Source organism: Amblyomma maculatum, chromosome 8, assembly GCF_055883805.1.
Source record: "Amblyomma maculatum isolate TAMU_Amacu chromosome 8, ASM5588380v1, whole genome shotgun sequence".
NCBI lineage: Eukaryota > Metazoa > Arthropoda > Arachnida > Ixodida > Ixodidae > Amblyomma > Amblyomma maculatum.
The window spans coordinates 31,273,083-31,286,919 of NC_139351.1; the positions used below are offsets into that span (position 1 = coordinate 31,273,083).

A 13,837-nucleotide genomic window follows, 5' to 3' on the forward strand; every position below is an offset into this window, starting at 1 on the left:
GCCAGCGACATGCCGATCGTGAGCAATCGTTACCGAGATGAACAAAGTAAAATCCCTTCTCATAGCAGCAACCAAATTAAACAGTCTTTTATCTGGACCTGCATTACAAAACGGACTGTCGTTTTCAAGGATTCATGAACCAAAGGCACTAAGCATAGCCCAGGGATGGAAGTAGACTCGAGCATTTTGGAGCAGCTTTGGGAGCAACGAAATGAGAGTTTTGGAGCATTTGAATTATGTTTTGGAACACGTTATCAAATGCTTTTGATTATTGCATTTTCTTTTTCTGAAAAACAAAATCTCCAATATGATTCCTTTTTGTGCAAGTTGAGTGCCTTTTCACTTCGTACTCATCTTTGACATGACAAACGGCCAAAACATGCAAAGATATATACTATAACATAGGCCGACCTTAGCAAAAATTTGGAACAGACTACCTACAAACGTAACATTTACTGGTGCGTTTCATAACTGAACACGTAGTCTGACCTAGTGCGTTTACCTATTTTCACTTGATAGATTCATATGTCCAGTCTACCATTTCGATGCGCTCTAGCAGCGATACTAATTTGGAGTTCAGATTAATGGGCATGGCATTTCCGCTGCCTATCCTGTGGATATCTATTTTATCTTATTCATTTAGAATACACCTCAAAGCCGCCAGAAATGGAGCATTACATGATCCTTTTTGATCCTATGCCTGGGCTGATAAATTCCTAAGCACATGAAAATTTCGTCTGCCAAAAAGGCGCCTTCAGACCCCAATAATGCGCCTTGACAAGCTTGGCGCTAGTGCCGCTCCGGTGCGTTTTGCCTCTGTGAGATCGCAGACGACTTCAGCACGTCTTGTCCATTTGTAAATATGGCGGAGGTATTAGAGAGAGCCGACGTAAATGGAGATAGCCGCTGAAGGAAAACGTCACGCAAACTTCCGGCTGGCTCCGCCTATTTCCGCGAAGCAGTCTTGACTGCTTCAAGGAGTGACCTTAACTCGGCAATTGCTCCCCAGCTGCAATTGGAAGACGCGAGACGTGTTCCGGATCTGTGTTTGAGTACAGTTGCTCGAAAAAGAGCAGAAAACGTTGCTCCAGAGGTGCTCCAGCTCTGCGATTGAAATTCATCATTAGTGCGAACACGCGAGCAGTTGGTAGTTCTCTTCACGGCGCTGTTGTGTACCACGCGGCCCTGCACCGAAGCAAAGTGGCGCATGTCCAGATGGTCCTGGAGGTGGTGCTCCGCATGGATGTTCGGGTCGGGCTCAATTTCGATCTGAATTAAGCGGCCACCTGCTCGCCTGTTCGGACTAGGAATGGAGCACCCTGTACATACGTCACCTGAATACACATGTTAAAATGAAACTGTCGACCATTCGTTGCGCCTCTTAATAAACAGTGAGTTTCGTCATCAATTCAGATTCACTACTGTCTTTAGGCTGATGACATCATACATAATTTATCAGAAAATACAGCAGTGGCTCATCGTCCTAGATTCGAGTACACAAGTGAACCTTTTGCCATTCTGTGTTAAGTTCAAATATTTTGCACGAATGACTGCCTCGCTCAGGTTGACATGTTATATTCCTGTGATAACTTCCTTGAAGCCCTTGGTCTTTTGAAACATTACTAATAGCTTGGTTGCTTCCATAAATGTCTACTACTGCGATTCTTGTTTGTGCTGCTTTCAGCGTTAATGTAATAATCGCCAGCCACTTACTTGCACTTATGAAATATATATGGCTGAGTTCATTTTCTAATCCGGCGGCTACTAATCTGACCGAAGTCCAGTCTTGCTGCTGGAGCAGCTGCACAGCAACGCCTTACAGCTGCATAGAAAATCGGTACTGCGCAGAGGAACAGCATACTAGCTGGATAGTAAAATGTTACCGCGAGTCTTGCAGTATAGCGCTGCGTTCGTGCAGGCAGTGGAGGGGACCTGCCCCAACAATCCACCTGATTGTCGGAACTCCGTGTCAGCTGTTGATATATGGCAGCCTGCACTTTGTAGCTCTGAACACTACGTCCAAAATGTCCTCGTTAACAAGTATATGGACAGCAGCGATAGCTGCTGGAGTCGCGGACTAGTTACACCACCCACACACCTACTCCTTTGTATCAAATTAAAATTTTCAATCAGTCAGTCACTAAGTTTTGAAAATTAGTTAATCTTTTAGAGTTTTAATTAGTCTATAACGAGCTTTATTGTAAGGCGAGCTCATTTGCTAGGGCTACGTCGAGGTAGGCGCTTGCAGGTAGGCGCTGGCTCGAACAGCTGGTGCTCGCGTCTCATGCCACGCGCTGGCGCCAGGTCATCTTCTTCTTTACAATCACCCCCAGGAGAAGAGGCAGCATTCCTGGCGATTTAGGAGGACAACAGTATGTCTGGGTCGTAGTAGGGTTTTAACCGAGAAACATGGACGATCTCACGCCCACGTCGTCGAAGGTCTAGCGAAGGCGTGTCGGGCTTAACAATGCAATTGACGGGTGAGGTGCGCTCAAGGACGCGGTAGGGTGTTTCGGCAGTAGCTTGAAGGAGAGGCCCGGTGATGTACAAGGCACACGTAGCCGAACACGGGCTTGCGGAAAAAAACTGTGGGTGGCGTGAGCGGAGTCAAAATGATTTTTCTGTCGGCCTTGGTCGGAAGACGTGAGCGAACCGGCGGGCTTCCTGCACTCCTCAGCGTATCTCGAGGCTTCAGACACGGTGGTGACTTCAGAAGAACCGGGCCGGTAAGGAAGTATAGTATCGAGTGGTGAAGATGGCTGACGTCCATATAATAGGAAAAATGGCGAGAATCCCGTACTGGTCTGCGTAGCGGTGTTGTATGCGTACATGACGAAGAGTAGCAATGTGTCCCAGTTGGAAAGGTTGGCAGCCATGTACATAGACAACATGTCGCCTAGGGTTCGGTTGAAGCTTTCAGTCAGACCATCAGTCTGCGGGTGGTAGGCCGTAGTAGCGCGATTGGTGATGTTACATTGCTGGAGAAGGGATGAAAACACTTCAGATAAAATTACATGACCACGGTCACTCAGCAGTTCCCGTGGCACTCCGTGACGAAGGATGAAGTGGTGCAAGATGAAGGCAGCAACATCGCGTGCTGTAGCAGCAGGTAGAGCGGCGGTTTCGGCGTAGGGGGTGAGATGATCTACCGCTACAATGACCCAGAGGTTTCCGGCTGCAGTGTAGAGTCGTAGAAGCCAATGACTACTCGATCGAAAGGACTTGATGGGCAAGTAAGAGGCTGCATGGGGCCGGTGGAATGGCGACGGCCGACCTTGCGGCGTTGACAATCATGGCATGAGCGAACGAACTTGCAGACGTAGGTGTACATTCCGCGCCAGTAGAAACGCAAGCAAAGCCGAGTATAAGTCTTGAATGCGTCAGCGTGAGCGTCTTGCGGGTCAGTATGAAATGAAGCGCAGATTTCGGAACGCAAGTGTCGAGGAATGACGAGCAGCCATTTGCGGCCGGAAGAAAGATACTTTCGGCGGTACAACCGGCCATCGCGAATTGTGAAAGGAGCAGCTTGGCGGCGATATGCACGAGGCGTCGAAGTGGGCGAAGGGACCGAAAGGAAAGCGAAGGGAGGTGATCCATGGATCTCTAGGCTGCTCAACTGCCATGTTGGTCAAAGATAAGGAACTTCAGTCGATGGGGGAATAGCGAAACAGTGCGTAGGCGTTGTTGTGTTTCCTTCCAGATCGATACACAGCACGAATGTCATATTCTTGAAGCCGTAATGCCCAGCGAGCGAGGTGGCCAGTGGGAGCTTTAAGGGCGGACAGCCAACACAGAGAATGATGGTCCGTAACGACTTCGAAGGGTCGACCGTACACATAGGGCGGAATTTCCCTATCGCCCAAACTATGGCTAAGCACTCCTTCTCAGTAGCTGAGTAGTTCAGCTCCGGCTTCGTCAAGGTGCGGCTCGCGTAGGCGACAACATAGTACGCACACACGGGTTTGCGTTGCGCTAGAATAGCACCGATCCCTGTGCCGCTTGCATTAGTGTGGATCTCAGTAGGAGCAACAGGGTAAAACATGGGCGGTGAGGGAAGCAATCGGCGCAGTGTATTAAACGTTTCGTCACAGCCAGAGCACCAGCCGGGGAGGTCGTTGCTTCCACGAAGGAGGGTTGTCAATGGCGCGATGATGGAAGCGAAATTGCGGAAGAAGCGTCGGAAATAAGAGCAGAGGCCTAAGGAAACTTCGAAGTTCTTTCACCGTGGGTGGTTTTGGGAACGCAGTGACAGCATGAAGTTCAGCTGGCTCGGAGAGCACACCGTCCTTAGAAACAACATGGCCCAAAATGCTCAATTGGTGTGCGGCAAAGTGAAATTTCTTTAAATTTAGTTGGAGGCCAGCTGCAGTAATGCATTCCAAAACATGTTTCAATCGAGCGAGATGCGACGGGAAATCCGGCGAGAAAACAACAATGTCGTCCAAATAGCACAAGCAGGTCGCGCAATATAGTGTCCATCATGCGCTCAAATGTGCTCAAATTACAGGTGAAAAATTTGTGTTATTCTAGCCAACTACAGAAAAATAGATGAGAGGTAAGCAAAGTCTGTCCAACTACTCTTTCTCACGATGTTAGAGTTTTAGCAAAGATTCTCTGCATTTTTTTTTATGTTTCCTAATTGATTGCTATGGCAACTAATTCTTGAAATGATTGAGGGTGATGACAAAACTGGCCAGACTAATAAATAAATAAATAAATAAATAAATAAATAAATAAATAAATAAATAAATAAATAAATAAATAAATAAATAAATAAATAAATAAATAAATAAATAAATAAATAAATAAATAAATAAAATTAACACAATGATCTTGACGTACCATGAATTTAATACCAGAATGATATTTACGTACCATGAATTTAATTTTTTGCTTGTATGAATTTCTCTCCTCAGAAGCGCGACTGTTAAGAGCATTGCGGCGTATTTCAGGAGCCACCGAAGGCAAGGAGGCTGGATGCTGAGGTTCCACTCACCCAATGTCTGAAGGAACGTTCCGTAGTTGTTGCAGGCATCGGCGTTCCGGTCGTCGCTGCGCAGAGCTAGGCGGTGAAGCCTTTCGGCTTCGACTGCGTCTCCTTCGTCAGCGGCTAGCACCGCTAGAGAAGAGTACGCTTCGCAGAACTCTGGATCAAGGTCAACCGCTCGCTCAAGCATTATGCGGGTAATCTTCTGCTGGCCACGCTTGCTGCAGAAAGAAAAATGATTCCATTATTTTTGCTTGTTTTCTCCCGTTGAAATGATGTATTATTGCAGGGAGAGGGGGATGACAAATAACATTGCTGGGAAGGCCGGAAATATAATAAAATACATAAAATAAAGAGAATAATGAAAATATCATGACACAAGCGATAATGCAGAATGAAAAAACATGCATCAAAGGGAAACAACTGAGCGCCGCATAAAGTAATGAAGACATCTTCGCTACAGAGCTCAATGTACGATGCACAGCATACATGACCAGCACTAATGGAATTCAATTTTCAGGAATCCTAAGCTTTCATGTTTATAAGTTATGTGCGATGATAAATGGAAGACGAAAGCAAGAAAAATAATATTGTACCCCATTTCATAAGAGTTAGCTATTAGAGCTGCGAAAAGCGGTACCGATCTGCGAAGTATGTACTAATCTGCACTGTCGAAAATTACTGTATGGGGGTTTCCCATTGCGCACAGAGACACGCGAACATTCCTTTGAAGTTACTCTGAACCAACCTTTTGCAAAACGTGTAAAGCTAATTGACACTGCAGACAACTTTGAAACACTGTTGACTTGAAAACACTCTTATTTTCATTATTTAAAAATATTTCATGTCTGACGTACTTGTTTTGCATAAAATAGGGTCCAAGCTCTGTTCGCCGAGTCACTTCGGCCTAGCGGAGCAGTACAGATGATGGCTTTCATGCCCACTAAAGGAAAGGTGATCGGCCGGTTACCATCATCGTTACCATAAGAACGCCAGTTTAAAGACAAATCCTTTACCCCTGCCCGCGTCTTGCTCTAGTTGTGGACACCTAATTGCCGCTTGCCTCATCATCACATCAGCCTACCATCACCGCCTCTCTTGGAGGCAGCAGTGGTTGCTTTCACTCCGCTTTTTGTACAATTTCTTTCTTGACTTCACCTAAAATATCATACATCTTCTGTTGTTATTTGATCCGGATAGTTAATTCGCTTGCTGCGTCTTACTGTAAAAGATAACATTTTTCTTTTGACACTTTCACTGTGCGTGGTCCACAATTTTTGTCCCCAACACGTGACGGCATTGATGACTTAACTCCGTAATCCTCGATTAGTAGTAGCCTGATGCTGAAGTTCATTAGCCACTGCTGGTGCAACATAAGCAAGGAAAATAGAAGCGCACAGGCGTCGCCACTTCCCCCACTTCAAAGATCCTCCTCTTCTCCGCTTGTAACCGCGCTGTTTAGAACACTGCATCGTTTGTAATGGATGAAGCCATGGCCCCACCCAGAGTCACCCAGCTACTATATACATCTCTCTTGGGTCGCCTAGTGCGGGCTCTGACATCTCCAACGCCTGGCGCAGCACGACGTCATGTTAAGACAATAGACAACCATAATATGAAGGCAAGCGATCTGAGGTTTTGATTTGTTCATGACGTGGTAAAAATGCTTTGACGAGATGTTAAATTTTACTGCGGATGAGATGTTTACGATAGCTGAGTTCAAGCGGGTTATTTTGTTACTCGAAATACTGAATGCGTGGCATAGATCTCTATACTCATAACATTGTTCTTCTGCGGTGATTACTGAGCATCCTTTTGTCGATATTATTTAGCTACATAAAATGGGTCACCGGTGATAAGGAAGAAATGCAGATATACTCATAATGCAGTATAGATATATGACACAGCCACCACGCTGAAAAAGACCGATTGTCGGGATAATGTCTCGTTTTTACTACTAACCGTAGCTTCAAGGTACATATAACCAGTCTTTCGAAAAACATGTGTCGCGAGTCATTATTCCTAATGTACGAGAAATAATACATGATCGATGAAGATAGAAAGAAAATCATGTGTTCAACGCCCACCTGTAAATGTTGGCAAGGTTGAAATGCGCGCCGGGGTGGTTTGGGTTGATGCGCAGTGCGTGGCGGAAGTGATGCTCGGCTTCCTCCGTCGACGTCAAGAGAGTGCCCAGGTTATTGTGCGCGCTGGCATGCTCCGGCCAAAGTCTGCGAGACAGTGAGCGCATATTAAGCAATTGCAAATGGGATTTTGATGCAACCAGAAGCCGAATAAAAAACTCTCTGGTTGTCTGCGAAGTAGTAACGTGTTAGTGCTGCAATGTGTTTACTGAAGATTTCGTCCCGTCAGGTGAGCTTTCCTTTACTTACGTACCCTACAGTTCAGAAATAATACTCAAGTCTCCCATAATTAAAAAAAAGGAAAATAACTCTTAGTCTGGATCATATATCAACTGAGTGTACTCTCTAACCATAACACCTGAGCAAAATATCTCAGGTGAGTGTATGGTGATATATGATATCATGGTTTTCTAAATTTCAAAAAAGTAAAAATACCACAACGAACATGGCCTGTTGTTAAAAGGCAACGCAGAAGTTCCGCCGTGTGCAGGAATTGGACACTAACTCTCATTGTATCCAGCGCTGCAACGGGCAATTTTCAAATCAATTTTTTACCCCGTATACTGATGAGCAGTGCAGAGCTTTAGATCGTTTTATGGGAGCTTGGTTTGGTTTCATTTATGAAGTTTACCATCCCGCAGTGACTTGGCTTATAAGAGAGGCTTTTATACTAGCTCATGCGAACCTTCAACGCTGATAACTACTGCGGTCGTAGAAACAGCTAGGTTCATCCTGATGAATAACTTTGCTTGGCAAACTTGCCTGCCCCCCCCCCCCCCCCCCCTCAAAAAAAAAAAAAATTTCCCCGTTTCTCAGACCTTTTACAATTTTTGGAATTAGGGAGGCATTTCTTTGTCAAACATTTTTTTTTCGTCGCTTTTACAAGAAATAGAATAGCTCAGGTTATCCTGAACGCATGTCAATAATACAGCTGCTTTCCGAACAACTAGCAATTTTTTAGCCTCTGGGCGACGCTGATAAGTTGCTCATAGACAAAAGCAGAATTTCTGGGATGTTACGAGAACATGCTGTCACATTACCAACGCTTCTAACTCGCAATGAACACCTACATGGTTTAAAGGCAGCCACATATATGGCGCTGTATGTTGCTTGACGTCCGAAATGTACTCATCAACTCTGACTGTCGTTAAATATTTTTTGTTTGTAGACTTTAAGCAGCAAGTAAATAATATATGCCACGATATGACAATTTTCACATTATCTTACAATACTTCGTCCGCAAATAATAAGGCTTCGAAAATTTAAGGTCCCCAAACTAAGCACAATTCACCAGCTTTTTCTGCACCTATTTTAATAAATGTTATGCCTGTCATTTGAAGCACGTAATATTCCCCTGATAAAAATGGCGCCACAGGCGATCTACTTTCGGTTGGCCGTAACGGCAGTCCAACAGCCAGGAAGAAAGGAAAATATATTCAAAAGTAACTCTCTACTAGGACCTAGCGACAGTAGATAAGAGTTAAGGCGACACGACTACTGAGCCCAACGATGCGTTTCATTGGAAGCGCAACACCAGGCGACAGTTTACTGTGGGACATCGGGTGCAAGCTAATCAATCTTAGGTGATCAAGACTACCGGAGCGCTCCACTACGGCGTCGGTGTAAGCCAGCATTGCTTTGGGTTATTTCTAGATTCCTGCTTTCGCCCACAAAGCTTGGCGATCGCCTAAGTACCAATTTGTTTCTTCATTTTAAAGCTCAAAGAGAAGGTCCGGGACAATAGGAGGAAATTATTATAACATAAAATAATCTTGAACGACGTAGAGCCACTCAAGACATGACACCTCTTCCCGAAAAGAAAGCCATGTGCCGACAATTCTAATGTTAACAAATATTGCAACATTACACAATAGTATCAGTGTTAAAAGCATCAGGTAACTTCGCTGTATTCCCCATAACCCGCAGACAGCTACAACTAAAAAATGCCTTTATTCGTACTCAATTGCCAGCCGGTAGTGGTTGATGGCCAGATCGGTGTTGCCCAAGTCCTTCTGCAGGTTTGCATAGTTGTAATGCATTTTTGCATTTCCCGGTAGGTTCCGGATGCCTGACCTGCGTTGGGAGACAGCAACAGTCAGCTTATACCAAGGAGAGTAGACCTTCTTTTTTTCTCAGAGCGAGACGTTTTACTCCATAACTAGAATGTTAAACGGGCCATGAAATGTGTACTGATACTAGAAAAAGCCGACGAACAGGGCTCCACCATTCGTCACCACGTCGCGAAACGGTTGAAGTTGCCTTCACTAACACAAATACTGTTCGCAATCAAACATTTTGCTCCCACTCTCCTCCATCAACTCGACAAACTCAAGCGGGCCACAAAAATTGAAAATGAAAGGTTGCCACTGAGCCCTGCTACGCCCCATTCCACCCATGTCATGTCACGTGGGCGCACCGAATTCGAAGGGTCACCTTAATAGAACACTACGTTAACGCAGCAGGTGTGGCAAAGGATGCGCGGTCAGATGATTGTTATGTGTTCCGAGCACGAATTTTTAAAAATTATTTGTAAATGGTAAAATTCACGCAATTGCTTTAAATTTGACTGGGAATCTCGCAAAGACCACATAAAAAGACCAATTGAAGTTCAATACGACTAAGAAAATTCTTTCAGTATCCTTATAATGACATTGCTGAGGTCCATGAATTTAGTAGAACTGAAGTTGCATCGGCCTTCTACAAGAGACCTGATGAAAGACGGAGAATGATCATAAGTACATACCCTCATGTGAGCACCCGTTTTTAACCTCAGTATTGCTCTCCTATAACGATATCATCAACGGACACCATGTAAGTAGCGTTGCTAAGACACGGGCCTCAATTCAATGATTCGCTTGTAGCCGGGGTGTATAATTTAGGAGCCTGAGTCATCGTAATTAGGGCACACTACGCTTTTGCCGAAACATTAAAAAACATAGATACGGAACAAAGATGTCTCCATATATACACATGCGAGATGCTCGACATAGTACTCCGCTTCATTAATAGCATGTTACGCTTACAAATACTGGCTTAGAAATGAGGCAAATATTTGCTGAAGCGGCATGAAGAAGTTCTCACTCGAACAGGGATTCTCGGGAGGCCCACACTCTGTTGCGATCGCAGGTACTGGCAGCGAACAGCAGGATAAGGACGCTGCAGCCGAAGAGGCTACATCGTCTGACCGCTGCGAGCTCCTTCGTCTGTAGGCGGCACAGGCCTTCACCTACGAGCAGGCACAACCCGATGCTGTGGAGAAACAGACACAAGTAATGAGCAAGCCATCCTTTGAGACGTTTGAACTTTGGGGATAAGAAATTTTAGGTAGGCATGCAAAATATGCAATATACCAAAGACCACGAATTCAAATACTGAACTACTTCGCGTGAGTGCCTTAACGCTGCAATATTGACTGAATACGTTAGTGCGGTGAGCATGAATCCTCGCAAATCCCAGCGGAAGGCACACACTACTTTTGGCGAGAAACTTGTCGTTTGTTGTAGCTGTTATAAGGAATAATTTGGGCCAGCACAATGCGTCTGCACTTGAGGAAATATACAGCGCGAATGGAGACGACGGACGAGGAAGTACACAGGACAAGCGCTTGTGTTGTGTACTTCCTCGTCCGTCGTCTCCGTTCGCGCTGCATATTTCCTCAAGGTGAACGTAACTCAACTAGCCCAACTTGCCATCCTACTGGAGCCTATACTTTACCTGGAAAAAAGAAAAAAAAAGAAAAGCCGTAATTTATTTTCGATAACTGGTTACGTTTCCACGCATTTAAAGTCTAAGCTGACAATTTCGAAGCAATGCTCAGTTTGGAAGCCTTAGCTATCCGAGAGAGAAACTACAAAAGCAAGTATTAATATAAGACGAACGGTATGCTTGCTTTAAGTGCGTAAATAAAGCTGAAGACATGATCGCTGCACGTTTTAAAGAATGCTTTCATCGGATAAAGACAGAAAGCGAAAAAGGGTCGTTCGCGATTTAGTCGCGAAAGCACCGAATAAGGACATATAAATCAGGCTAGGAAACAAAACTCTGTCACCGGAGTATGTAAGAAAGCCTATGAGGACACATTTCATTAATTAATAATCGGACGGAAGCAAATAGTCTATGAAGCAAACTATCATTATTATGGTCCTGAAAAATCAAAGTCTGATAATGGCGGTGTATTCAGGAACAATAATAAAGGAAATGGTGGGAAGAAACCACTTCAACGCATACTTCTACATACATATCGCCAGCCAACGTGGCCACCAGCTTCCGTAAGTCGCCTTAAGGCCGTTGATTATACACTGTCATGGTCACATGGAATAATGGATTCAGCTACGCTTTATATGCGAATGGGTAGACGCCAGACAATAGGAAGCGAACAAGCCAGGTACATTTTTTCGTCTGTAGGTACTCCAGGCTGATTGAAACACAGTATTTCTAATGTGTTCTTTGTTTTGCCATGCTACTCAGAATATTGAACTGAAAAGTTACAGTGGCACATAGAAGTGTGCCTACGTGCATTATCGCGAAAGCATTGCGAGTTTTGTGCCTGGTCCCGTTATGAGTTTTACATTTCGTAACCTAGTACTTTTGGTTACTTGGCGTTTCTAGTGGTCCAGTTCGGAAGAAGTCAAGTTTCGGGTGCCTAGATGGACATATTCTGTGGGTGGCCCACATACTTTCGGTGGTCCCCATAGGATGTCAAATTTGAGGATCTAGTAAGCCAATTTTTGTGGTGGCCCATACTACTTTAGAGGCTGCTCTGAATTGCCCATACTAGAATTAGGTTAGATATCGATTCCGGTGAAACTCTGGCCTGGTGAAGTTGTGGTCTAGGCGGCCATATTTTAGGGGTAGCTCATATGAATTTTGAGTTCGGCACTGATTTGGCCATAATCGATATAGATCAATTTGGTTGGCTAAATTTGAGGAGTCCAGGAGCCAAATACTGGAGGCAGCCCATCCAGATTTGAAGGTTGTCATCGAGTTGGCCATGCTTGAATAAGATTGGATGCCAAAACGTGGTGAAATTAGATGGTTTCTCGCGCGGATATGCTCTGTCTGCAGCTCCCATCTACAACCTAATTAATTCACATATAATCATCCAATTCTGCAGGGGGAGGCAGAAAATTAGGTGGGCGGATGAGATTAAGAAGTTCGCAGGGGTCAAGTGGGGGCAGCTAGCACAGAACCGGGTTAAGTGGAGAAATATGGGAGAGGCCTTCGCCCTGCAGTGGGTATAATCAGGCTGATGATGATGATGATGAATCATCCAATTATATGAGCGTTTCCCTGACTTAATAACCTCTGCTATTTAGATATGTTCATAATCAACTGATATATTAATTACCCATGCCAGCTCTCATCCCTGTCAGTTCTTGCTGGCACTTTTGACGACACTGCCCGATGACATGGTCGGATGACACTTTCTGATGACAGTCTCTGTCTGGGCTACCCATGAGCCAATGAACGATTTCGCATTGAAATCTGCAGCTACTCTTTGTAAAATAACACAGGTAGCAAAGCTCATTTCATATTGCCATTGGCTGTTTACACGGTGGCACTAATACGCGCGAAGTGCACGAAGATAACTTTGAAATTAGTAAACTCATTGTAAGCCCCTATAGGAAACTTTTATTTTTCGTAATTTCATTCATTCCTTCTTGTCATCGTTTCAGATCTTCAGTGCAGATTCTAATTAAAGTCGGTAGTTTTACAACTGTCCTGAGATCAGCTTGGTACTGATGAGAAGAGAAGTGTCAGAGCCGTACCTGGGGATATAGAGAACCCTCTCTGCAACAACGAAGCCGACGGGCACGAAGAGATTGGAAGCCGGCAAGAAAGGCAGCACGGTCATCAAAAGCGGCACCAAGGGACCAGGTGATCTCCGAACGCTTCGGTCCTCTGCATTGAATGAGCCGTCCTCATGCCTCTGTTGGGGAGAAAATGGAGCACAATAAAGCCACTCAGGAAATCTCAGACAAACGACGGCTAGGTAACTTTTAAAGGAACGTTAAGTATAGAAGCCCACAAGCAGACCACATAGTGAAAAAAAAAAAAAACAAAGACCATCACAGGCCGATGAAATGAAATAATCGCGTTATTCAGTTCGTGACAATGTCTGAAAATTTGTTTAAATCGCAGGTCTAAAAGCTAAACGCCCACGCAGGTAGTCATAGTACGGCAACTGATTACTTATGAAATATATTAATTTGCATAGGTAAATGGATGTGTACTTTTTACTACGTATTACAATATTCCAAGAAATGCTCCAGCTATCGTCTAGAGGCAGTGTTACTTTAGAGGTGTTTTTAGGGAAACTTTATAGCTCGTCCCAACAAGCGAGGGATCAGAATAGAAAGCGTGAGAAAAAAAATAAAGTTTACTTATAGACAGGGGAAAGAGAAACGGAAAGAGAGCGGTTTTGAAAATGAAAGAAATGAGGACTATAGGGAAGAAACATGGCGCAGTTAAGTACGTGCTAACGAACGAGAATTGTCGAGAAATGTTAGGACATGAAATGATGAAATGCATATCCTGAGAAATGAGCTGAAAAATATTCAAGGAAATTATAGCTTGTAGAGATGCACAATGTCATTTAAATATTCAGATAAAAGTTCACTGCTCCTCTCTGTTGCTAATGTATCTAAAACTCTGTTAATTGTTAAAGCCCTTGAGGATTGATTGAATATTTTTATTTGATGAGGGT

At 44.3% G+C, this 13,837-nt stretch overlaps 1 protein-coding gene across 1 annotated transcript in view; it reads right to left on the reverse strand.

The window, feature by feature from the left end:
• The window catches only part of LOC146180850 (protein O-mannosyl-transferase TMTC1-like), a 158,141-nt gene that overhangs the window by 17,412 nt on the left and 126,892 nt on the right, over nt 1-13,837 (reverse strand). Inside the window, exons 10-14 of the mRNA XM_084575666.1 lie at nt 12,900-13,103; nt 10,213-10,380; nt 9,091-9,204; nt 7,075-7,218; nt 4,997-5,208 (exon numbers count right to left, since the gene is read on the reverse strand). Coding sequence (XP_084431792.1) covers nt 4,997-5,208; nt 7,075-7,218; nt 9,091-9,204; nt 10,213-10,380; nt 12,900-13,103 — 842 coding nt within the window. The remainder of the gene's footprint in view (nt 1-4,996; nt 5,209-7,074; nt 7,219-9,090; nt 9,205-10,212; nt 10,381-12,899; nt 13,104-13,837) is intronic.